The sequence below is a fragment of the Cyrtonyx montezumae genome, unplaced genomic scaffold (genome assembly GCF_038088225.1).
Source record: "Cyrtonyx montezumae isolate F1298 unplaced genomic scaffold, pur_monq_1.0 scaffold_17, whole genome shotgun sequence".
Lineage (NCBI taxonomy): Eukaryota > Metazoa > Chordata > Aves > Galliformes > Odontophoridae > Cyrtonyx > Cyrtonyx montezumae.
This window is the reverse complement of record NW_027071903.1, coordinates 14,905,697-14,931,365: the sequence shown is the minus strand read 5'-3', so window position 1 is coordinate 14,931,365 and position 25,669 is coordinate 14,905,697. Positions and strand designations below refer to the sequence as shown.

The window sequence follows — 25,669 nt, the reverse complement described above, 5'->3', positions numbered from 1 at the left end:
CATGCGTGCAGGTTGCCAGGCCTTAAAACCTCTTGAGAACGTGTTTTCCCACGGAATCTACCAACCCTTAATGTAAAACATTTGTGCTGTGATGTCTTTGGCCTGGTGATTCCCTATCCACGGGAGGACCGTGCCCCTCTAAATACCACCTCGAGAAGATGTAGCACTGTCCAGAGTAGCGACCCCTTGTTTTACTGGAAAACAGGCTGAACTACAGTATTAGGAACAGAACTGAGCCCTGCTGTGTCCCAGAGCAGTGCAGGGGCCTCAAGCCATCACCCCCAGCGAATGCCACGTATGGGTCCCAGGTCCCTGAGAGGAACCTTACGAGGGTGCTGGGCTGCACCCAGTCACTGCTTCGGGGCACAGCCCTGCAGCCCCTCCTGGCTCTCCCATGTCGGGTATTTCTGCATGCTGAGCTGTGCTCCTTGGGGCACTTCTCTTACTCACTTGAGCAATTCTGAAAGCAGTTTGGGCTGAGCCTCAACCTGCAAATCTCCTTTGCTGCTAAAACTTGTATTGAAAGCCACTTCAAGGACTGCTTTGTTCCTCGTCCTGCTCTTTAATGAAGTATTGGAATCTGTTGGTAAATAAACTGAGTCAAGTGTCAGCATTGTTGATGCAGCAGGAAGGTAGGATGGCTTAAGTCAATTTTAAATAGCAATTAAAATGTGTGACCTCACAGCAAGCAAATAAATGCTCCACTCTTTTATTTTCTCTAAAGAGAGATTGATTTCTGTTGGTAGATATTGAAGTTCCATGATTTGCAGGGGAGCACAGCCTTTTTTCTGCAGCATGTACCTCCTCTCAGCAGTGGGATAGCCTAGCTGTGTGCATAGGGTCCTAAAGACGTGCTGCTGGCTTTTAATTCTCACTGTGTTTGGAAATGGGGAGTAACATTTCTCCCATGGTGGGGAGAATTCTTCTCTCCAGCTATCTTCACATGAAAATTGAAACTCAAAATGAGGAGAAAACTGGCGTTAATTTGTGTGCAGTAACTGAGATAATTAATTTGGAATCAGATGAATCTGATGACTTGTTCTTTAGAGCCGAAGTGTCGTGGATATGAAGTGTTTTCTCCAGTTCCCAAACGGAGCTGATCGGTCTAGTTGTTCTGTTCTTCAGGGTTTTAAAATAGATTTTTGCCATTCACGCTAACTGTTAATTAAAAAAGTCTGGACGAGCAGAACGAGGTTTCTTGCTGGCTAATTCCCAGCTGATTTGTCAGCCTCCAGTCAGCTCTGCGTTTTCAAGAAGCAGTCTGCAAGTGGTGTCGAGGGAGTAATTGTGCTTGGATGGAGCAGCTCTCCCTGTCAGAAGCTGCTTTATCACTTCACAGTGCTCGTGCTGCTGGAGCTCCGCCAGGGACTTGTGCTGCTCTGGACTTGAGGCTGCCAGCAGACACGTCCTGCTCAATGTGTTACCTTCAGCAGTGTCCCGAAGTGCAGTAATCCTGCTCTGAAGTGAGCTGTTACAGTTTGAAAACTTCACGATAAACTTGCTGGTTTGTTGGTTTTTTTTTTTGGTGTTTTTTTTTCCTGTTGTTTTAATTGCTGCAGCATTCATGTTACAGCTGGTTTATAGCGTGCACGATGCTTGCTGCTGGCATGAGGACTCGGAGCTGCATGGTGCTGGGGGCACGTTGTCCCTCCCCAATTTGGGATTTCCCTGGGACCTTTCTGGGTGGAGCTGGGCTGCAGTTTCTGACTGCTGTTTGTTTTGCAGGCATGGTATCAGATGGGGCAGAGACGGTAAAAGAAACATCTGGCACAGAGGTGTTGAAGCCAGCAGGTAAAGCCTGTGCCCTGGAGGAAACCTCAGCAGCTGTGAGTCCCCCCAGATCCCCAGCTTCTGGAGCTGCTTGGGGTGGCCGATCTGCACCTTCCATAGCCAAGGATGTGAACCCTGAAGTGCTCAGGAGTGGAGTTGCCTGCCTGCCTGGTGAGTAGCTGAGCCAGAAAGTGTCTGGGGAATGGGACTACTGGGAGGGCAGAGGAGATGTGCTGGGCTTTTAGTGCTGCAGTCTGGTGCCAGTCTCATTCCTTTCATTCCAAACCTCTCCTGAAGTAACAGTTTTGAATTCTCTTACAGCTTCTGAATGGGAAGGGCAGGAAGTAGAATTTCCCTCCCATGAAGGTCATGTTTGCTTGCTCCCTAGAGTCTTAAAACATTAACAATGCCCACATGAGTCAGAAATGACAAATCTGTGGACTCATACCATTAGTTCAAAAAGAAGAGTGAGTATCCAGCTAATGATGGACTGGTGGGCCTGACATCAGACCTGGTCAAAACAATAGGAACTTGATTCACTTGGTCAATAATTAAAGGATGAGAGTCTAGAAGAGGCTATTTGACAGTGTTCTTGTAAAACCAGTTTTATTCTTGGTAATTAGAAGTTTGGTCGATGAAGTGTAGTTCCCTGGGTAGGTAAGATTTCTCTAACAAGTCTGATTTCATTATGCATAGAGTTGGAAGGAATATCCCAGTGCAGTGTGGATGAGCAACGAGTGGGATGAATGATAGCGTAGCTAAACAGCGTATGACAAAAGTAGCTATGATGGGAGAACTTCCCAGAATTGTTCTGCCGGGATCAGCTGTAGGTCAAACCTTACTCAGTGTTTGTATCTGATATGGCAGCAAATATTTAATTGCTGCAGATAAAACTTCTGGATGGGACAAGTCTTGGCAGAGTGGTAAACAAAGCTGAGGCTGTTGGACAGAGCAGCCAGGATCGCTTGGACTGCAGGGCCCTAACAAGAAGTCTTTGTGTTTAATCAGACATTAATTTAAACAGAGGAAGCGAGGTCTACCTCTCTGCTGCTGCTCCAGTGAGAAACAGCAGCTGCTTGCTCCAAGGGTCTGCTTCCCTGTGCGGGGCAGGAAGAGGCAGCATTCAGTGAACCCAGGAGCTACTTTCATTTTGGAAATTGCCTCGAGCCCAGAGGAGGTAGTTTGGGATGTTCTGATACCTGCACGTGGTGCAGAAGAGTGAGACAGCCTGTCCGGTAACCCGAGGGGATGTCTCGTGGTGGGTGACTGGTAGCATTGCTAACCTCATAAGGTGACCTGAGACTGAAAAATCACCTCTGTTTGGGAAAGGAGAAAAGGAAAACAGAACTTCTTCGATCTTCTAGAAAAAGGTGTGATGAGAAACCCAGTACAGGGCAGACTTATGGTACCTGCAGTCTAGTTAGGTAGGTAGGTTTACCTACCTAGGTAGGTAAACTGGTCTGCTAATCAGGTTGGATGGCTTTATGTTGTGTATGTCAGCCAGAAAACATTTTGTAGAGGTCAGCCAGAAAACATCACAGCCCTTGCTATAGAAGGAGTCTTAACTGTGGGAACTACTGCTCAATATATGTCACAGATTCCAACCGTGCAGTACAAAGGAACAGTTAAAAGCATTCAGATACAGGTTGGAGGGACGTGTGTTTGGAGAGAGCTGAAGAAATGAGGGTTGGGCTTGATGCTTCCAAGGGAGCTTTGGCCTTAAAGAAGAGTGATGTGGGATTCACTTAAATATCTCCTCTCCTGTGAGGATTGCCCACTGACATCTGAAAGGAGATGCCTGAGGAAATGCATGCACCACTCAGTGAAATGCCAAATGTCAGACATTGGTAATGAAACACTAATTGTGTTAGAGAGGATAACTTTTATGACAAGTAAAGAATAAAAGTAATTAACAGACGATGGAATTAGAAACTTTCAGGAGTGCTCCATTCCTGTATTCTGTTCTTGAATCAGCTGCTTGTGTCGCTGTTGGAGACCTGGTCCTGATGGCTGTTGTTGCTTTTTTGACCTAGTCAGGTAATTTCCTAGGCTCACATGTGCTAATTAAAGGTTTAATCGAGTTCTGGTGATGCCCAACTACCCTAATGGACAGAAAGTGATGCTTCAGATCAAGGAGGCTTTTAATGAGACTAGTTATCATACCATTATGCTGTAGCTGAGTGCTTTCCTTTTTAAATTTCCTGATGAAGCCCTTAGCTTATGAAACAGGATATAGCTGTCCAGCCCTTTGATAATACGGTGCTCAGAATTCAGTATTCCTCCTGAAGCATGGGGCAGTCTGAGTCTTTGATCCTGTATTCAGCAAGAGAAAGTCCTTGCTGCAGTTCTGATTTTAAATGGTGCCCATCTGTGTGTGTGTGGCCCTGACTCAAGTCAGGTCCTTGTGACAGGTTGAGATCCCACCAGGGCAGTTTTCTACGCTTGAGGCTGTCCATCTGTATCTAGTTTGCCTCCCAGCTCACTCACTCCTCCCTTAGATGGGGAGGGAGCAAGGTGGTCCAGGACTGTTACCTCCTGTGGTAGGAGGAAAGCTTTCCCTACACCTTTGCTTTTGTATTGTGCTTGGGATTTTTCCCTTCTATGACACAATTTGTATGGCAGGAAATGCCTTCTGTTTTTGTGGATTACTTTTCACACAATAGAGGTGTGGTTCCTGTGGTTCTCTAGATCATTTACCTTCCTGAGCTCACAGCAGTGGTTGCTCAGCCAGACTCCCTCTGTGGGCCCTGCCTGGTTTGAATGACACAGACAGCTCTGGGCCTCCAAAGGAGCGTGTTCACCTCTCGTTACCTCTTCACATCTGGAGAGAAGATTGGATGTAATTCCAGTCCTTGTCTTCATAGCTCTCAAGGCATTCTATGGCTAAAGCTCAAAGATGGAATGTCACTTGTTTTGGGAGCTCCTAGAGTAGGCTGAGTCCTGTGATAAACTGTCTTTGGACTTCTGAAAGGCACGAATCGAGTAGCAGTTGTGGTGGGTAGCTGAAGTGCAGGGGTTTCTCCCTCCTCATCATATCCCAACTCAGCTGTGTTGCCCATAATTGTCCTGACCATTCCCTAGGCTGTATTGATAGCACCATTCTGGTGGCTGAGCCTCATTTCTTTCTGATGAGCTCAGGGGCACTACAGAGATTTTGTTGGCTCTTTTCAGGGGAGGGAAGGCAGGGCAGAATTGAGCAGCAGACACAGTACATGGCCATGGTGGGCAGTCTGGGCTACATGTGGTATTGTAACGCAAATAGGTGTCAGGTTATTTATCTTGATATTCTTGTTCTTCTCCCCAAATGTGTTACCATAAGCCAACTTCTGCCAAATTCGGTTAGGATTTTCTGTTTGGGAAGAAGAGGGCAGTCAAACTGAGCACTGCGCTGAGAGAAGGACGAGCAGAGCTCGGCTACTTCGTTCTTGGGCAGCATTTACGTACTTCAGAAGTGTGTTTGTATCCCACACTGGTGCCTAACACATAGTCCGTTTCTGCAGAGCATTTCTAGGGAGGTGATGAGGATTACAGCAGGGAAATCTGAAACATGCACACCTGGAACCAGACTCTGTTACACTGACATCCTTGCGTGACTTTCTGTTTCTCCCACTTAACAGGTACTAGAGATAAATCAGGACGTGCAGTGGCAATAATAACAACAAGGAACACAATCTGGTTAAACCCTCACTGCAATACCACTGAGCTGGTTCGCCTTCTTCTGTACCTGCACAGCATCCCGAGGTTTGTGATGATACTTCTGGGCTGACGGGAAACAAAATGTTGGCATGTCTGCTTGTCTTCTGGGGGTATGGGAGCTGAGGCATTGAAGAGATCAGACTGTCTGTATGTATTGGCCTAGGAAGCCAGTCCACACATTCCCAAAATGATATGGGTGGGGATCTCCTGATAGTTGAACTGGCTCATGTTCAGTAAACATCTTGGCTGTCCTGCGTGTGCCACGTGGGTAGAACTAGGTGTACTGAAAGTTTTCATGCACTGCTATGAATCCATGCAATTCTTGTTATTCTTTAGCTCAGAAAGTGGGATCTGGGAGCTGTGATGGGGCAGTCGTGCAGCAGCTCCACGATACAGTGTTGTGATGTGGTGTTTAAGGCCTCCAAACTAAGAGAGCGGGAGGATCCCCAGGGGTTGGGGAAGTCTGGCTGATGACTGTTTTTGGAGTCTGCAGGCTGGGTTTTGCTGCAGCTACTCTTCTCACTGTGGCAGGCTCTCCAGAGTGGCTGGATAGCTGGCTTTCCTTGTACAGAGCTATAACATGCTTTCTTCACCCTGCCGTGTCTAAGGGCTTGGTTTTCATGGACCTGCTGATTTTCACTGTTGGCTAACATTACATCTTTTTCCCTGTCCTTGCAGACCCGAGTGTCAGGCTTTGGGTCTGACTGTTCTCGTGGATGCTCGTCGCTGTTCGCCGGTTCCTGCTCTCTTCAAGGCATTCAGCACTTTGCAGGTGATCCTTGAGCTCAGACAAAAGAACACTTCTTAGCTTGCTGTCTCGGTTGAAGGTTATACCTCCATCTGCTGCTTGTGTTTCCATCTGCCTCCTGGCTTTGGGAGATGGAGTTTTGCACCCAGCCCATTGCCAGACTGCAGACAAAGCAAAAAAACCAAGCAGCTCTGAGTTAGAGAACATCCCTTCCCACCCCTTCACATTTATTTCTATCTCTACACTGAGAGCAGCCCTGAATCTGAGTCTAAATGCTGTCATGAATTATAGTGCACGGTGATGCTACCTGCTGCACTGGGACTAGGTGAAACACTCAGGGATTGTAGCCCTCCATAGGGAAGGGAAGAGGAGGGCCCTCTGCCTGCTGCAGCAGGAGGGAAAGGCGCTGTGTTGTTCCAGGTGGAGGAGCACATGCAGCTGTTCGTGTGGCTGGCAGTGAAGGATTGGAAACGGACATGCTGTAACTCTATATTGCTTCAGGTCAAAGGCTTTCATATCAATCACTTGGAAAGCAAGTGGGTTGTGTTGCCCCTGGTCCCAGATTGCTTCTGTCTGTTATTAGAAAGCCAGAGGAGATGCTGGGTTGTAGCTCTGACTAATCTTCTTTAAGCAGGTGTTCCTTTTAAATCAGAGCGTAGGTCTCTCAGGGCTCAAGCTCTGCAGACTGGAATGGGGCAGTGTTTTAATGAGGCTGGTGTCCCTGTGGTTTATGTGCTTCAGTGCCACATCTGAGTGTTAGGGCTGAGTCAGAGCTCTCCTGCTTCCTGGGCTGGGTGGAGGTGAGAGCAATATCTCGTTCTCTGTGCTGAAGGAGTAATCTGGTGCCCTGCTCAGTTCTGCAGAGGTAACAAGCAGGTACCTTCTTTTTTTCTTTTTTTTTTTTACATTATGTCCACATGACAGTGGGCTTGCTCACGCTTTTGAGTGTTTCCATGTAGGCTGCATGGTTGTGTTTTAGTGGGGTAATTTGAAAACCAGCAGCATGTTGAGAGACAGTGTGCTTCTGTGCTGCTAGTAGGTCTTTGCTCTCACAGAACACAGCAGGGATGGAGCCCTCCTCACCCTGTGCTTCATATCCTTTGAAATGGGGAGGGAGGAAGAGCTGTTTTTATTTAAACTACCTGTGTAATATCCTGCTGTGATGTCAATCTAGCTCTAAGTAGAGGGTAGAGCAACAGTTAGCTAGCAGGGATTAGTGTGCTGCAAGACAGATTGCTGGAGCTGAATGTGCACTCCGGGTAACAGTGACTGACAGGCTGATCGCTCTGCCTGTGGTTTCTTGGTCCTTACCTTGCCTGCTGTTCGTACTCTGTAGACAAGACCTGCTCAGCTAGCTCGTTGTCTGGTTTTGGCACAAGAATAATCCCCTGGCTCTGCTGAGCCTTTTGGGGATACCTAGCATTTATTTACTTGTGATTTACCTCTGTGATCCCGTGACATTGTTCCCATTCGCTCTGAAATAAGGATAGAGAAATTTAGAAAACTAAGTACAGTGAGGCAAGTCAGGCTTTCTAGAGTGTGCCAAGGCTTGCTGGACAGTGGACACTGGAGCAGTCAGTAAGGTGGGCTTGTAAGGTCGTGTAACAGGTGATCTCCTTGGGGTCCTTTATGAAATTCCCGATGCACCTCCCAGTTTCTCTTATATCTGGCACACTGTTTCTAGAGAGCTCATCTCTCTGCCTCAGCAGGACTTTGTTTATATGGCTTTTGTGAAGCCTGCTATGAAAACGTGGGTGGAATCTGTTAAGTACTGAGATCCAGTGTTGCTTGTTCACTTTGGAAGGGACGTTTTCCTCTCGACTCAGTGGTGAGAAGCACTGCTTCACAGCGGATGAGCACAGCAAAGATGACCTCATGCAAAGTCCCTTCCTGCTGTGGTGCTCGAATCTATTAACCCTGTAGAACCTCCCTGGGGAGAGATGAATTTCATCCCAGAAATTTCTGGATCAACATTTGTCAAGCTGAGGAAATAGCTCTTCCATTTTCCATCTTTCCACAGTGAACGTGTGAACGGAATTAAGTGTTAACAGACAGCTTCTGATGCTTGCAGGTAGCTTTCCCTGACTTACAGTTGCTGTCCAGAGCTGCCTTGTGAGCTCTTCTCACCCTTTTTTGCCTTCAGTTGTGTTCTGCATGGCAGTATTCCCCATCCTTTTAAGAATGAGGGTGAATGGGTGCTTCTGGAAATCTTTGTCTGTGACCAGAGGCAGTATCAAGTGCTGCAGCAAAGCTAACTTGAGAAGGAGGAGAAACTGGCAGCTCTATAGAGGAGAGGGGAAGTGTGCAGGGTTTATGTGCTGCAGAACGGATCGTGCCTTGTTCCTGTGGGAAGCTGTATAATCATGCTTTGGAGCAGGGTTTGTGCAGAGGAGAATGCTGCTCTGATGCTTGGTCACAGCTTGGCACCAGCTAGCTCTGCACTGTGCCCCAGTGAGCAGAGCAGTGTGTGCTGGACTTCAGTGAACAAAGAACTGTGGGATTTTCCTCTGCCTGAGTTCTTAGAATGAGGTACTTCTGAGTACTGCATGTCAGTACAAATGCTTAATCCTTAATCTGATGATCTGCTTCTGACGGGGGGGAAGTCTGTTTGTGAAGACAGAGATACAGTAGTAAAGTTGGTGCAGTCCTTTTGCTGATATGCACTAACAGGGCACATAAATACATTAGTATGGAGGACCTTGGTACAGGCCAGGAATCTCATATAACTCTATGAGTAGTGCTTGCTTTGAGACTGAGCATGGTATGTGGGGAGTGTCCTATAAGCACATGCTGCCCAAACTGCCAGTGTTTCAAGTTGTGCCAGCATTAAGGTTGGCTGTGGGCTTGAGTCAGCAAGCCAGAAGATGATTTGAAGCTTTTTTCCTGGTGAAAGTATATAATCCTTTCATTTAACAGAGTAAAAGGATTGATGTTTGCCCTGCTGCTTTCTGAGCTGCTGTTGGTGCTGCTCTGTTTCTTAAATGTCCACATTCCCCTTGTGATGGGAAGTGTGGCATTCCCTTGGAGTATGGGCTGTGTTTTTGCTTCTGTGCAGCTGGACCTGTTAGCAGAGATAGGAGATGGTACAAAAGCCTGCAGGGAAGCTTCTGCAGGCAGCACCCTGCTGCTTCCAGCTCTGCCTGCCTCCCAGAGCGCTCCTGTGAACTGTTGCAGTCCACTTGGATGGGTCCCTCAGGGCTGGATGAGACTGACTTTTCTTCAGCCCTTTGGGAAGAAAGTATGGCAAAACATACTTAATTTCATTTGGAAATATTTCTTTCTCTTGGGTTGGAAAACCCTGAACTTTTTCCCTGCCAGCTTAACCTGTAAATGGTTTTTCTGCTGCTGTTTTTAGCACCAGAACACAAGCAAACGAGTGTTTGGCTCTTGTAACCCTATGTTATGCCACCCCTACTTTATCCTCTCAGACTGTGCATCTTATGACTGGTGGAGTATAGGAGGGGTTGTGAAATTGCATTTATCTAGTTCCTAGCTCTATGACCTATCTTGGCACTGTGGCTAGTTCTCATTCTTCAGTACCTCCTAGCAGACAAACTCAGAGCTCCTGGTGCAGCTTCGATGTCCTCCCATCTCCTCTTCAAATGAGCTTTAGTATTTACATAGTTCCCTCTAATTCTGCTGTAAGGTTTTTTTTTGGCCTTTTGATCAGTGTTATAGTGGAAGTGTGAATAACTTGCTTTGGAGAAAGGGATTTGAGAAGACAGAAACCTCTCACTGCTCTGGGAGGTGTTTCAGCTGGGCTATTTTCCTGGCTGTTCCTCTTGTAGTACTGCAGGGAAGCGTCTTTTCCTTTGTTCTGTGATCTCAGCTTCTGCCTACACTTGCAGAGTTGTGCTGGCATTGTTTCTAAATTGCCATGCTGGGCCCAGTGTCAGGTTGGGCAACTTGGTTTCTGCTGGGAGCACAGTGTCTGCCTTTATGTGCTGGCCCTGCTGCTCATATGGGATATTCTACCTTTAACAGTGTTGGGGCTGTTTTCTTAAGCAGGGCTCTCTGGTTGCTGTGGCCTCCTGCATGGCAGGCTCCTTGCAGCTTGAGCACTACCAAAAAGGATTTGTTGCTTGACAGTTTCTGAGATCTTTGCAGATGCAAAGGACATCTATGTGACACGTAGATGGAATGGCTTCTATCTAACCACGTGGAATGACAGCTTCTCATTGTAGTCCAGATCCCAACATCATTTGGTCAGTCCTGTCTCTGTGATCTGAATATTTCTGCTACATTTCCCTCTCCTTGCAGTTGCTCTGTGTCTCACCTTCCTGTAGAGTGCTTCTGTAAATGGAAAGCTGATTCTGGGTCACAGATCTTGAGCTAAAGCTGCTGGGCATCCCTTGGGATGTCCAAATTGGAATTTCTCTTGATTTAATTCTAGCAACAGGATGCAAGTCCCTGATTGTATGTTGGTATTAAGTAAAAACAAGGTGACACTTTTGACACTGGGGGAAAAGACTTCATTTTGGTTAGGAAAAATGACCAGGAAAGTCATAAAACAAAAGCTTGGACTTCGTACATGGTTCTTTGCATTTAATTTTTTCCTTTGCTGATACATTTCTGTATGCATAAGGCAGCATTTTTTTTAGGGTAGCCAAGAACTGACCTCTTTCATTGCTCCCTGAAGTACTGCAAGACTAGCTGATGTGAAATGAACCACCTTGGTGCCCTGCAGAACAGCCTTCCCTGTTAGTGTCTGCCTGCCAGCCTTCCAAGTACTTCTGAAGTACCAAATTCCTTTGAACTTGCAATCTCTTGTGCAAAGCTGGTAATGTAGATTCCCCATAGTGTCTTGACTAGACAGGTGATGGGACTTCCACTCTGTTCTTTTGCAGGACATGGATCCTCACTGTATTCATGGAGTACTGCTTCTGGTTGAAAGAGATCTGACTTTTCGGGTGGAGAAACCAACGGCAGGACAGGTAACAGAGCCATTTGTGCAGAGATTGCTGGGGAGCTCTTGATATCCTGTGTCTAACTCTCCAAGCAGAGAGTTCTAAGTCCACTAATGTATGCTTATTCCTGCATGAAATCTCTTTAGCTCTCTATATTTTATGGCTGTGGTCTCTTATGGTTGTGGTATTTATAGGGTTGTAAAATTGTTTGTGGGCTGAACCTACCTCTGTCTTGCTGTGTTTATTGTCAAGTCCATTGCTGACATGTATGCCATAATTATGTCAGTCTGCTGGGGCCCTTGAGATGCAGGGGGTTTGCTGGGGATGTGGAGAGATGTATGGAGGAGCCTGTTGATTAACAGTAACAGAGAGGCTTTTCTTGCTCTGCTCTTAACGATGGAGAAAATCCTCAATCAGGAAGAAATCTCATTCTGCTCAGTCCTGGACTCCATCCCATGAAGGGACTTGCTGCTTCACAGTCTGTTGGATATCTCATGTTTCCTCCCCTTATAGCCACTGCTGTCAGCAGCTGAGAGACTCCTGCAAGAGCAGGAAGAGGGGACGTGTAAGCATGTGAGGTTCTCCTGCAGCTGAGATATCTGGGAAGGGTGACAGAAGGTGCTAATGGAGGAGGGAAGATCATCACAGCATTGCCATGCGCCCCTGCTAGAAGTAAATGTGCCTTGGTATTGCACAGCTGTGTATGAATTGTAGGCTTTTACCCTCTCTAATTGTCTGTGGTGAGAGAGCACAGCATCAGACTGCATCTTAGTCACCTCCCTCTGCACCACGACTGTTACAGGCTGCAGGGGTAGACTGAAATCCCGTGCCCAACACAGAAATCCTGTATGTTTCAGAGTAGATCCGGTCCTCCTTTTTGACCCTGGAGGATAGTTTGTGTTTGCTGTGTGTGTGGTGTGCTGCCCTGAAAGCCTAACAAACGGCAGATGCTGGTAGTCCATTTCCACGCTTGCAGGTGTGTGCATGCAGGGAGAGCTCCAGAAGGCATAAAAGCACTGATCACATGCAAAGTGTGTAGGAGGGATCAGAAGAAAGCATAATAAAGACATGGGCATGCAGGAGGAATTGGAAACATCCTTGCTATTTCACATGGAAGTGAAAACTCTGCGGGGTGTGTGTGGGGGGGGTTGTCTGCACCTGTGCTCGTGGTGTCTGGGCTGGTTTCCTTCAGGAGCACTGGTCTGTCCCTCCAGAATGCTCTGCTGAGGTGCTACAGACTCGGGGAAAGCAAATTATCAGTGTTGAAATCTAGGAAACACTTGAAGCAAATAGCTGCTGTGGTGAGTGCGGAGTTGAGGAAGGGCAGGGACTGCTCTCTGAGAGAGGGGCTCAGATTTTCCAGGGAGCGAGGTGGGGAGGCTGGGGGCTGGATTTTAGACTCTTGTGCTCTCCAAACAAATGCAAATTGCAACCCAGCCTGCGAGCATATGAGGGAGCTGAGTTGTTCTGCTTGTGCTTGAAAGTATTGGTTATATCTGGAGAAGGCTGGCTGCTGCCAGACTTCCATCACAGATGTTCTGCTTGGTGAAATGACGTGCTGTGGCCTGCATTCCCTCGGGGTTCACCCACTAAAACGCACAGCAAACTGCTCCAAGATAAGAACATTTTTTCCTTCATATTGCAGATACACAGTGTGTCTTGTTTTTATGCAGGATAAATGAAGAAACGCTGTCTTGTTAACTTCCCCTCCTCCTTGCCAATACTCACTGCCCTTTTCTTTAATGCAAATGTGCTTTTGTTTCTCCCATTCCATTGCAAGCAGTTGGAAATTCTCACCTCCATGAAATCCCTCCATAAGCACATAGACAGCTCACAGCTGCCTCTGGAACTGGATGGGACCTTCCCATATTGCCACCGGGACTGGTTAAGTTTCCGCATGGTAAGTGGTGCTCTTTGTTATCTGGGAGAAGGGAATGGCATGCTGACAGAGCTGAAGCAAGAGAGCAGAGCATGTCAGCAGCCGAGCCTACCAGCACAGAAAGGCAGTGTTGCCTCTAACAGCTGTGCATGCCAAAAGGGTACTAACATTGTCTTCATAAAATAGAAGTACCCCGTGGCCTGTTAGCGTGGCTGGAGGAACTTTAGCTCATCTCCTTGGACTATATTAATTCAAGTTTGGCCATATTTTGAAGGGAAAAAAGAAACAGAATCCCTTGTTGTGATGTGCAGTGACACTTCTGAGGCTCAAGGACAGACACTTCTTGTGCTGATCTCAGGAGATGTTAGTGTCTGATCATAAGAACTCAGTAATAATGATTAGGTCTTTTGGGGCTCGGGACAGGTTCTGTGGACAAAACTAGGCACAGCTTAGTGAAAGCTGCAGTCCTGGAAGGACTCAAACTTGGAAGTTCCCGATAATAATTTCGGATACTTACAGGGACACGTATTTGCTGCTTTATTCACTTATTTACCAAAGTTGTCATCAAATTTGAATGCTTTGCAAAACATAGAAACTAAAAGTACAGGAAAGATTCAGTCTAGGAATGTGTTTTATTCCTCTTCAAGAACTGTTCTCGTGAGGTTAGGAGACTGCCCTGTACTGATTCTGTTCCTTGTGTCTTGGGAACAAGGGAACAGTAGGAGGCAGTACCAGCAACCTGTTCCTTCTCCCTGTTTTGCTGCTTTGGATATTCCTCAGTGCCATGATCTTGTTTGACTACTCTGGAAGTGGTTGAGCTGACCCAGGTTAAGCCTCAGGGATGGAGGGGCTGCAACTGCAGCAACCAGATGCAGTTTGTAAGTCAGGGAGCCCTGGCAGAGTGCTGCAGCCATCAGCACTGCGGGTGCTGGTGATACCTGGCAGGACTGCAGGTCTTGCTGGCCATGCAGGGAGCATAAGTCCTGTGGATCAGGATCATGAGCTTGTTGAGCATTTGAAAGCTGGATTGAGACATGATCTGGCACACTGAGATGAGACAGGATTAAATCTCTGTAAAGCTGCACACAAATTGGCTGTCTTTGCGTTGCAGTTGACTTGCTCACCCTGTCTCCTGTGCTCCCAAAAGATTTGGTGGTCTTCCAGCTCTTCAACTCCACTGCATGGAGTTCTGCGTGGCATGCAGTGCAGTGTTTGAAGCAGTGTTTGTTATGATATTGATAATATTGTCACATAGCTGGTGGCAAGCTAAGCAATTAAGCTGAGCCCTTGCCAGATGTTAGCTTTCCCAGTTTACTTTATGACCTTTTTTGTTTTTAAACTCTCACCTGAAAGTACACCGACCCCGTGCTGGTGCAGTAGAAGTGCAGGTCTCAGCGTAGGGTAGAATCTGAGAACGTGGGGTTGGTTTGGCAGTGAGGAAGCAGACAGGCTTTGCAAGAGGATGTGGATTAGTTTGCTGGACAAAGTTGAGAAAATCTGGGGTGCGGAAGGGGATAGTGCTTGAAGAAAGGAGCTTGGTGTCAGTACCTCTTGTTTCCGTGTCTTACAACAGAGTTGGTGTCAGAATGGGTCTGTATGGGTTGCCTGTTTACGTAACATGCACTGCATGTGCTAATGACCCTTTTAGATCTGCAGCTGTGTGGCAAACGGCGTTTATTTCCTGCCTGGTGATCTCACCTGCATCCTGCCTGCTGATCTGTCCCCTCTGGGGCTGTTCAGCACTCCAAAGAGGCGGTTGGATTCAACAGCTTTCACAATTTGCCTTTTCCCTCCCTTTTTTTTTTTTTTAATTCTTTTTGAATAGGCCTTCCTCCCTTCCCTGATTTCAGTGGCTAGAGGGTGGCACCTGTTGAGTCTTTAGGCTTTTAACAATGACTTTGTAGAAAAGTACTGCCTTCTCTCAGCTATGTGTGAAATGGTTCTTTTGGTTGTTCTTTTTCCCCACAAGAAAGAAGCAACTTAGGATTTGCTGGTAGTTTAAGGTGCTTTAATTGTGGAAGCTTTCCCGCTTCCTAACCTTCAATTTACACTACTTTTAGTAAGAGGAGGGATGCTTTAAAGTATAGAGACTCCAGGTACTAGTTCTAAGTTTTGTTCCTCCAAAAATGCGTGTGCAGTGATTCATCTTAGTGGGAAGTTAGAAGAAATGCTAATTGTAGAAGAAGGTGGGACTTAATTGCACTGGTTGTCTCTTCTCTAAAGCGTGGTCCGGGTGTGCCACGAGTTTGTAAGAGGGATGCATCTGAAGCCTGTGATGGCCTGTAGGCCTCTTTCTGCTCATCCAGGCTTTCCAAATGGTGTGATCGAACCCTTGATCCTCTCTTGAATTTCTCCTTTTAACCTTTTGCACGCTGAAAAGATGGCTCTCTCCTCAGCTGTGAGACATTGACCTCTGCCTCCGTCCTTTCCTCATGTAGAAACTGGAACATTTGCTCCAAGGATGCCAAGGGGCTTGTGCCTTCCTCCAGGGAGCCATTCATAAAGTGGAATCTGGAAAACTGCCAGAAAGAGCTGAGGTAAGCATGGCCCTCACCTAACACCAAGGGTGAGCTTGGGGCAGAAGAGAGCAGGGAGCTGAAGAGCTGCCAAAAGGCTGTAACTTTGAATTTGAAAGGTGTAGTGGCAGCGCATTCTGAGCTGTTATTGCAAGTGTAATCCCCTCTTCTTGTGAAGCTTCTGAACCATGGCAGGAAATTGCTGTCTGCTCTGCATTGTGTCCCAGCAGCACAATGTTGGAAAATACTGCAGGACTGAATCTTCCTGCACACAAGTGCATCGTTCAGCCCTTCGGGTCCATCTTGTCCCACAGCTTGTGCCATGCAGGAGTTAGCTGTGAGAGGAAAGTGAGGGTGAAAAAATGATTCCGAGCCCAGCAAGAAAAGCACAATAGAAACTGGGTCTCAGTTTTAGCTCGGTGGGCTGGAGTATCGAGAGCACAGGGAACACTGTTTATTACTTTGGACTTGGCAGGCTTGAGAAAAACAGCCCTGGAAACCAAACTCCCTCTTTCCTAGGGTGGCACAAGGTGAGGTGTGGTTTGGTTTGTGTCAGCCTCTGCTTCTTGCTGTTTTCCTCATCACCTGTATGTTGCAGTAACAGCTCATCTCGCTCTTGCCATCCCTCAGGAGGCGGCTGTGCTGCTGAGGAACTACAGGCAGCTGATGAAGAACGTTCTTGAGGATGCACGGCTGGTCAGGCTGCAGCTGGAGGGTGGAGCACTGTTGGCCAGGCTGAGGAAGGAGGAGTCTTGTGTCACCCTCACCCAGGATTACAGGTGAGCCCCTAGAGAAGGGGAGAAGAGGAGCTGGAGATGAGCAAAAAGCAGTCAGTTGCACTCTGGGGGATGACACGTTGTTGGTGCAATTTTTTGGGTAGCAAGGATTTCTGTTGAAAACAGCAAAGGTGAAATGCAGAACAATTGTACTCTTGTCTTGACTGTTTCTTCCCTAGTCCAAAGGCTTACTGAGTGGATTCATCTAGGTGGTTAAGTTCCTTTTCCAAGCCAAATCACTCACCTTCTGCTGTGAGGAAAGAGTGGGATATATTTTGTGCCTCTAAAGCAAAAGATCTTAATTGATGATGCCTGCGATGGATGTTTGGGTCCAAGGTTGTGTGATTTGCCAAGGCACTCCTCACGCAAGGGGATTTCCAAGGACCTTAGCTGAGAGGAATGCTTTCTGGCTATAGCAAGCTCAGATCTCTTCTCACATTGGTGTGGTTTGCACAGCAAATATTCGCTGCCCGTTTGCAGAATCTCTGTGAGAAGTGGGGGAATGAGAGAGGCCAGCTGTTAGAAATCCCCGGGGCATTGCACAACTCCTGTTTGTACTGTCAAACACCTGAAGCCTATCAGTGTGTGAAGCCCTCTGTGCTATGTGCTGTGCAAACAGTGAGGCATTCCCTTGCAGCCTGCAGCTTCCACCTGAGTGTGAGATAAGCACTGGTGCGTGGGTATGGCCAGGGCATAGCAGGTGGTGGGGAGTGAGGAATGGCCCCGTGCATCTGCTGCCCTCCCTAATTAAGCTCTCTGTTGCCATCACAGGCAGAGAGATTTTAGAAGAGGGAATGGAGTGAAGATAAGGAAATAGCTTGTGGGGAGTCTCATCTAAGTGCAGCAGAAAGAATGCTTCTCACTGAAAGTTCAGCAAGTGGATGACTGTGGGAGCTGCTGCCCGTCACTGGAAGGGCAGGGGTGGGTGTTTTGGGGACAAGCACTGTAACCGTTCCTTCTCCATGCTAACTGTGACTCCTGCCAGCAGCTCTGGCAAGCCACGAAGACACGCTTCTCTTGATCTGTTGAAGTACTCCTGGTGCAGTTTTGAGGCCAATGGAGCCTATTGATTAACATGAGAAGGAAAGATAATGCGGGTGGTTGTGTTTTGTGTGGCTTTATTTTATTCTGCTTCTAAGCAGCGCACGGCAACTTCACAGTCTTGAGAGAACGAAGGGAACATGCATGCTTTTTATGTTTTGTTTTGGTTTTAAGCTAAACATGTGTTCATGTGCAGGGAAATTACCAACTTTGAAACTTGACCTGACAGAGCCTGAAAGGATAATTTACTGCTTTGATTACCTTAGTGAGGATAGGGGTGGAACACACAGAGTGCTTTGATTGCACGGTGTTTGTGAGCACATGCCAAAGCTGTGTAGCACATTCTCTGTTTAATTCAGGTTGTATTCTTTGCTTGCCAGCGTGAATGGAGAGCGTGTGCTGTGGGGCTCTATCCAGCCTGAGGAGAATAAACGAAAGCAGACAGAAAAAGTTGGGTTATTTTTCTTTTTAGCTTGTGGATCAGTTGCAGAAACTGAAATCCATGTGGTATTTTCAAATAAGGAAATGCCTGCTTGTCGTGCAACTCGTGCTCAGGGCAGTGGGCTCTTCACTGATCCAGGATCCTTTCAAATGAGGGTAAAACCTCCCATCACGTGGCAGAGAGCCCTGCATAGGGTACTGCTGCTTTTAGATTCTCCGTGGCTCTGCATTTGCTCACGTAGCTCCTTCCGTCCAAGCTGGTGTTCAGATAGGAGAGGTTCTGGGTTCTGTTAACCTTGCAAGGGCTCCTGTCATCGTGCTTTTTAAGGGCTGCCTTAACGGGTAGGGATCAAAGCAGAGTTGTAACAAAATACTGTGGTTGGCCTGCTGAAGCTAGCATGGAGTGGCTGTTGATGTATGCAAGTCCAATGCTGAACTTTGGAAACACGTGAACGTGGAACCGTGCTGTTGTCTGTGCCCTCAGCAGAACCTGTTGTATTGCTTTTCTGAACCATTGAATTGTAAAATGTAGATCAGTGCTGAAGTCTTCAATTTCCCCCATCCCAAAGTATTTACAAAAATCGAATGGTTTTAGCCTGTTAAGTCTTCTTCTGGCTCTTGTTAATCACTTGTCACGCTGGCTTAGTTTTTTCTTCTCTGCTGTTCTACAAAAGGCTGATCAAGCAGAGACTCATAACATCCCAGACTTCTTAATCTGAAGTTGTGAGGCCAACTGTGGGTGGGGAACTGTCAAAATGCAGGAATTGCATATAAATAGAGGCTGAAATTTCAAGAGCAGAATTTTCTGCAGTTGTATTAGTCTCTGATTAGATCACATGTGCCAGCCAGAAGTATTGGGGTGAAATTAAAAACTGAACTTTCTGAAGAGGGATGAAAGGAAAGGACAGACCCAACTGTACCATCACTGTGGGATTACAGAAGCAAGAGACCTGCCCGCTTTTGCAGGGGTTGTATTCTGCTCTCAAGGCTTATGTAGCTTTATGTAGCAAAAAGAAAATCCTGTGGTAGCAAGAGAGATGGACAGACCCCTCTGGAAATGTGTAACTAAAGCTTGATTGCAGTTAAGAGATAGTAACCTGAAAAAGGCAAGGATGCAAGCTTGTGCTCTGTGCACTTGGATGCTATCAGCCAGATGCCATTTGGGAGCATGCTGCAGACAAGCCCTGCTCTGGTCATTCAGTAGTAATGAAACTTCCCTTGGGGGTTGGTTTTGGCAGCTTTCCCTGCTCTGTCCTCTCAGAGAGTCAAGATACCTGTCAGTGTTTGGTGACACAGAGCAGGGGGACCTCATTGCTGCTCGGGTCTGACCTGGGCTGCAGGAGGAGCCCGTGGTTCTACCCTGAGGGATGCTGTAGCACCACAGCTGTAGCTCCCACTGGTCCCAGCATGAGCTGACCTGGAGACTGCATGCCCTCTCTCCAAGTACTGAGATAGCTGTACCCATCTACTCATCTGATGAAGGAAAGGGAGATCTGGCAGTGCAGGTGAAGTGCTGAAGCCAGCTTTGCTGCTTATTTATTGTTAGTGGAGCTGGCAGGGTTTAACCCCAGCACGTCTGCATCATGCCAACTCCCCCAGCACATCTGCATCATGCCAACTCCCCCAGCACATCTGCATCATGCCAACTCCTGTGCTGAGCACTCAGTGCTTCCCCAGGTCTGTTAGCACAGCAGTTGAAAGCTTTCCAGGTTTTGGTGTCCCAGCCTTTCTGGGCATTGAAGAGCCAAGATTTCTCCTGTCTGAAGCTTTTGTCAGTAAATGTGAACAAATGCCATGGAGGCATCCACCACTTCAGTGCTTTCAATACTACTTCTTTCACTTTTGGACAGGAATTATTTTAGGAGAAAGACTCAAGTTCATCAGTTACGTGGGGCTGGCTAGCAGGTGTGTCTGGCTTTGGGATATCTCCTGTATCGATCAGCCAACCTGTGCCTTGGAGGCAACTCACTCAGCCAGGTGCAGAAGGTGTAACTAACACACTGCTTAACTTTGTGGTGGGCTTTGAAGATCCCATCTCCATCATAAGCCTTGGGAAGCTGCCAGAAGCCAGGCAGCAGCAGTGGGAGCTCTTATTAAATTGAGACCGGGCAGCAAGGCAGAGAGACTTTTAACCTTGTCTTCCACCAGACATTTTCCACTGTTGTTCTTCGCATTAATGCTGCTCTTCTGGCATAGCCAAGAGCTGGAAATGCTTGCCAGCAGGAGGTGTCCAGTGACGCCTTTCGTCCTCTTGATATGCTGTGAGTCAGAAGTGGAGTAAAGAAAACACAAATACGTTTTTTTTTTATTAAAATAAAGGTGCCTTAAATTAGTCGAACCAGAACACACCCAGTGTGTGGCTCTAGCAGACACAGGAGTGGAATCTCAACATGTTCCATGTGCTGGCAGGTATGGTAGCCTCTAGATTAGATGAGAGAGTTGGAAGAAAAGGAGGAAAACCTCAGATGGTGAAAGCATGACCAGGTTGGGTGCTGGGCTCTGTGCAACATGGAACCAGAAAAGTCATAATCCCTTCCTCAAACTCCTCATCTGAAAAGAATTTGTGCTTGCAAGCTGTGAATAAACAGCGTATAAATAGATGGAGGAGTGAAGTTCTCCTTTTGTTTGCAAAGGCCTCTGTGCTTTGAGGGGGGGGAGTGGCGGCAGCCAAGAGCTGTTTTTGTGAGCTGGCTATTTTTAGTGTGGTGTGGGGATCTGAATGGAAGCCCTGGGTGGGGACGTGTGTGAGCAGAGGGAATGGGCAGCGAGGAGCAGCCTTCCCGAGCATCAGCTGCCGAGTTCCTGATGCTAAACCCAACTCGATTCCAGCAGTAGAGGGATCCTGGGCTGCCTTGTGCAGCTACCCTGGGCCTGCCTGTCCCTGCTGTGGTCCGGGCACCGGGCTGTCTCAACGCCCTGCATTAACTCATCGTTGGTCACAAATGGGAAGTTCCAGTTAAGTATAGACTATTCCAATAGAGCCAGATCTGCCTTGTTGGGCTGCAGAGAAGCCATGCAGTCGTTCCTGTCACCCAACCTGATTTTGCAGAGGTCAGTGAATAGAAACTTTGAAACTTACGTGAATTCAGAGGATATTCTTTCAGGTTTGGCAGAGCATAAGTACCAGCTGGAACAGCTCACCAGCGATGTGGTCAGATCTTTCCTTCTTTGTTTCCTTTGAAATAAAGATTTAGATGTTTTTCCACAGTCTGTATCAAAGTGCAACCACAATTTGTGTTGCACTCCCCTTACTTTAACTAGCAGCAGGAAGCATGAAGCCTGCTTGTAGCTGTGGCCAGCAGCTGCAGGATCTCTGTGGTCAAAGGGACAGTAGTGTAGAGCTGTGTGGTATGTTTCATGTTCCTGATCCTACAGCCTTCATCGTTAGGTTCAGGTAAACCCTCTGTGTACCTTGAAGCGAGATGAAAACCTGTGCTGAAATAGCAGCCTCGTGGTTTAGCAGCTTTACCACGAGACGCCTCTGTGCTGTGGCTGGTGGCACAGAAGATGCTGACAAACACAGAACCCTTGGCCCCCAGCAGTGCACTGGTGGCAGTGCTCTTCCATGTTTCTATTTATGTCAGGTAGAGGGGAGGAGCACGCAGGGACGTTTCTATCCAAACACACCGTGCTGCTTGCTATTCATTTTCCTGACAGTCTAACCTGTTCCCTGTGTTGGTGTGGTGGTTTTAATCTGGAGAAAAGCACTTAGCTCGCATTAAACAAACTCTGCTGCTCTGCACATAAAGGAGCAAGGAGCCGTTGTCGTTCCCAGTGAGTGAAACGCAGTGTGGAGCCACTTGTGGCACTGGTGGGGAGGGAAGAGCTTGCAGAGCTGCTCTTAGGTAAGTCTGCACTGTTCTTTGAGGATTTGCAGGACAGTCTCCTGTTTGTTTTCTGCTGCTTGCCCTGGGTTCAGTGGGACTTTACCCAGAAGACTGCTGTTTTGCATGTTCTTGTTTGCAGTCTTTGTCGTGCCAAGAGGGCACGAGGTAACTAACATCATGCTGAGTTGTTTTTATCTGTTCAAAAACATCACAGAAAAAAATGGCAACAAATTTCCAATATAGGATGTTAGCTGGGCTGCATGGAGTTCCTGGCTCTGCCGAAGCATCCCGGAGTCACTGCTTTGTCCTGCTGAGTCGGGGTGGATGTTTCTGCTACTGGGGTAGTTAATAGCACAGTCACTGCTATTGTACATATCATAAAGGCTGGGATGGTGCAAAAGAAGGATGTATCAGGGTAACAGGTTTCTGCTTTGCTGTGATGGTGGGTGTATGGATACAAGCAGAGCTTCTTGAAAGCCTTGTGCCCTAACTCCAGTGGCACAGCTGTTCCACTAGTGCAGCCAACCCATAAAACATGTGTAAACAGCAGTAACGTTGGGAGGCTCTGAAAGCTAGTAGAAAACCACTAGTTGATGGTCCTGAAGAAATGCTGTATCCTATCTGGGGCTCCGCTGCGGGGTGAGCTGAACCCGACAAGTAGGTGATTTAATGGGCTGGGGGCTTCTTCCAGGGAAGTTTACAGATGTCAGTGGAGTTTAAAATCAGCTGGTGTGAACACACTTGTATTGTTACTGAGTGCAGATGAGGCTGGGGGAGAATCTAAGATAGCAGTGTGTGACCACACCTGGACACCCATAAGCTTCAATGCTGATGCTTTTAAAGAGACTGTGGAGTATTTTTCTGTTAAAAGCACATCAGACTAAACTGTGCTCCAGAGGAGTTCCCTTGGCAGTCATGATCTGTGGTGTGTAGCATTAATTGAGTTGTCCCCAGTGCGCTTGCTGAGCTCTGGGGTTCAGGTTGGTCTGTGGGCTCAGCAGTCCCGCTGCTCAGCAGCCCCACGCTTGGTGTTGGGAGGCAGCACCTTTCTGAGGATGCTTTGGGGTTGTGAGCACTGTGCCAGCTGTTCGAGTGCCATTGTTAGGAGACGAAAACCACCGTGGCCATTTAGGTGCTGTGGAGAATAATTAGAGTTTATTTAGTGGTACCTGCATTAGCTTTACCTTAACGATTTCAAATTGTAACCTCGGCAGCATGCAAACTTTGCAGCTTGATGAGCAGGCATGTGCCTTTGAGGCTGACCTCGTTTTATGGGATCACTGCAAGCCTGGTTGTCACTGCTACCAAAATGCATTAACGCATTTTTGTAGCTGCAAAACAGCCCTTGGGCATACAGGACTTTCTCTGCGAAGCTGGAAGGCTTTCTTCCTGAAGCATTAAGCGACTTGTCAGCCAGGTATCAACACACAGGGTCTGGGTGCTGTCCAGGCCATCTGTAGTTGCCAGATTCTATTCCCATTCCTCCAAAGCCCATGGAGACGTCCACTTGGAAAGTTCCACACCAGGAGTGGAAGAGCAGGTGATGCTAATGCTGGAACATCTGGCTGTGTTCCTTCTAAGTTACAGCTTCGCTGGGAACAGACAGAGGCAGAGCAGTGATGGTCTTGCTGCTTCCTTCCCAGGGTGCTCGCTGGCACAGGCGGGCACGGCTCTTGCAGCACCTGCAAGCCTGCTGGGTGCCTCCGTGGTTGTGTATCTGTAAAACAATGGGTTATTTTTGCCTTGAAAACTGGAGTGTAACTCTGCCAGGCGAGCTTTCTGAAGGCCGGATTGAGGCAGAAATGGTCTTTCTATAAATTACAGGTTTAAAATTACCCTGCCATTATCCGGCAGTTTGGCGCTCCTCCAGAAAACTGGAGATGTTTGGAACCTTTTCCACCAAAACGATAATTGCCCAATGAAAACAGGATTTGGGGAAACATAAACTGACATCAAGCTACTCCTTTTTGCTATAAATTATATTGACTCTGCACTATTGCAAAATTACTTTGGATGATTTGATCATGGAAGAATGCAGTGAAAGACTCTTATTACCACACTCACATGTACGGGGAAATCGCAGTGCATCCAAACAAAGTCAGGCTTAGACAAGACTTTCCACTGACTTCAAACAACTCTGCTTTTCTTCCTCGGATCCACTTGGGTCGCTATTAGAAGATCTATAAAGTGCTGAAGGTCTTTCTGTTTCCCTTTTTGTGGCAAAGTAGAAGGCACCTTTGGTTCTTGGGCCTAATTTTCAATATCTGTTTTGTTTCCTTCAGGCTGCCTTGAAAGCAGGGGAGGGCAGGGATGAAAACTCTGAAGTCTGTTGAGTTTACTCAGTGCTAGAAACGATTTAGGAAGGAAAGTGGAGATGAGGACATAGGTAAAGAGATGTGCAAGGATTTGGGATAACATGTCTGATGCCCAAATTATGCTTTGTGAGATCTGGCATTGATGAAGTGAATCCAAAAATCGAACTTTGCTGTGAGTTGAGAGTGATTCCTTTGTGTGACTGGGTTTACATACCTGCTGCGTGCTGCAGGGCAGGAAGGGCTATGGTCCTCTGTGTAGGAGTGTAAAAGATGGATGTTAGTTAGGGGGCCTGGCGGGATGCTGAGTGAGCTGTCAGGAGCTGCCAGCGTATGAATGGAGTTACCTTGGAGATGCAGTGGAGGACCAACAATGAGACACTGAGGCTTGAATGGATGCTTGCCAAGCAAGGCAGAGCATGTGAAAACAGCGCAGCTGGTCCTGGAAATGAGGGCTGGAGGTGCTGGGATGCTGAGGGGTGGGTGCCTTTGGGGAGGGGTTTGTGGGGATGGCTTGTGTGTGGTCATGGGCAGGACCAAGGGAAGGGATGGCTCAGGGTGTTATGCTGTGCTCTGATCAGTTTATCAGTAGCCTGCTGCAGGAATTCCCAGAAAACAAGATGATTTTAAATTACAGGAGTAAGAATTTTAGATTATGATACATACACTGAACAGCCTGGTGCTTTGTACAGAGGAAAGCAAGAGTTCATTTCCGGCCCTCTTAACCTGAGATGAATTCTCTGTCAAGTTCTCGATTGCGGTGCAAACCCCTAAATGTTTCTAAGATCCTGCCTTGATGTAAGTTTGAAACATCTGGGGATCAGTAAAGCAAAGGTTTTCCTTGTATGGTAGTTGAGTGCCATTTTCAGTCCTGTTGAATCCGTTGAGATAAAGGGAATTTGGCTGAGTACCTGTGGCTGTGTAGGCTTGTGGTCCTGTTCGCCAGGATGCGGGTTGCATTGGTGGCTCAGAGGGCTGAGTGCTTGCTTCTCATCTGGAAGCTTTAGCTTGCCTCTTTCCTACAGCTTTCTGCAAGCACAGGGCAGGCTGGGCTTCAGTGAGGTCTGCAGAGCCCGGCTCTGTTTTCCACCAGGGCTGGGAAGGAGTGGTGTGGGGCTCCCTTCCCCTGTCAGGTTATGACCAGCGATCTAGGTTAGGCGGTGCAGGAGCTGAAACTTGTTTCAAGTTGCTGCTTTTTAAGGTGGCCATCTTGTCGTGTCTTGTTAAATACTGAAACCACTCTTTATCCTGGATTTGGGTGGGTGTTTGGACTCCCCCACCCCTTTCATCCCCTTACAGAAAAGCCCAGGAAAGCAGTCTGGCTTGCTGATGAATGCCATCAAAGGAGGAATGTCAACACCGAAGCGTTTTCTCTGCGAGCTCAGAGAAAGGCTGGAAAAACATTTCCCATCACAGGAGAACAGTCACGGTACTTGCATTTAGCAGCCTGCAGTGCCTGAAGTTACACATGTCCACTCGTCTGTGCCAGCAGGATGAGCATTTGGGATGTGAGTGTGCTTTCCTCGTGCCAGCAAAGACTTCAGGCCCACGGGAGTAAGACTGAAGGGTGTCTGCCTGCCTGTCAGTCTGTGTTTTGCTGGAACTTTATTCAGAAACCAGGACTTAGCATTAAAGCACTTGCCAGATACAACTTCATCGCTCTCCCAAACTGTTTCTCATTAGCTCTCCTCACTGTGTCACTGCTGCTGACGGCTGCCTTCAGAACCTGCTCTGTAAACAAACCTCCCAGAGCTCA

General features: G+C 47.4%; 1 protein-coding gene across 1 annotated transcript in view; it reads left to right on the top strand.

Annotated features, from left to right (window-relative positions):
• PLEKHG4 (pleckstrin homology and RhoGEF domain containing G4) overlaps window positions 1-25,669 on the top strand; it is a 68,610-nt gene that overhangs the window by 20,836 nt on the left and 22,105 nt on the right. The window contains exons 4-10 of the mRNA XM_065733424.1: window positions 1,726-1,941; window positions 5,388-5,511; window positions 6,145-6,238; window positions 11,062-11,148; window positions 12,905-13,021; window positions 15,439-15,537; window positions 16,147-16,295. Coding sequence (XP_065589496.1) covers window positions 1,726-1,941; window positions 5,388-5,511; window positions 6,145-6,238; window positions 11,062-11,148; window positions 12,905-13,021; window positions 15,439-15,537; window positions 16,147-16,295 — 886 coding nt within the window. The remainder of the gene's footprint in view (window positions 1-1,725; window positions 1,942-5,387; window positions 5,512-6,144; window positions 6,239-11,061; window positions 11,149-12,904; window positions 13,022-15,438; window positions 15,538-16,146; window positions 16,296-25,669) is intronic.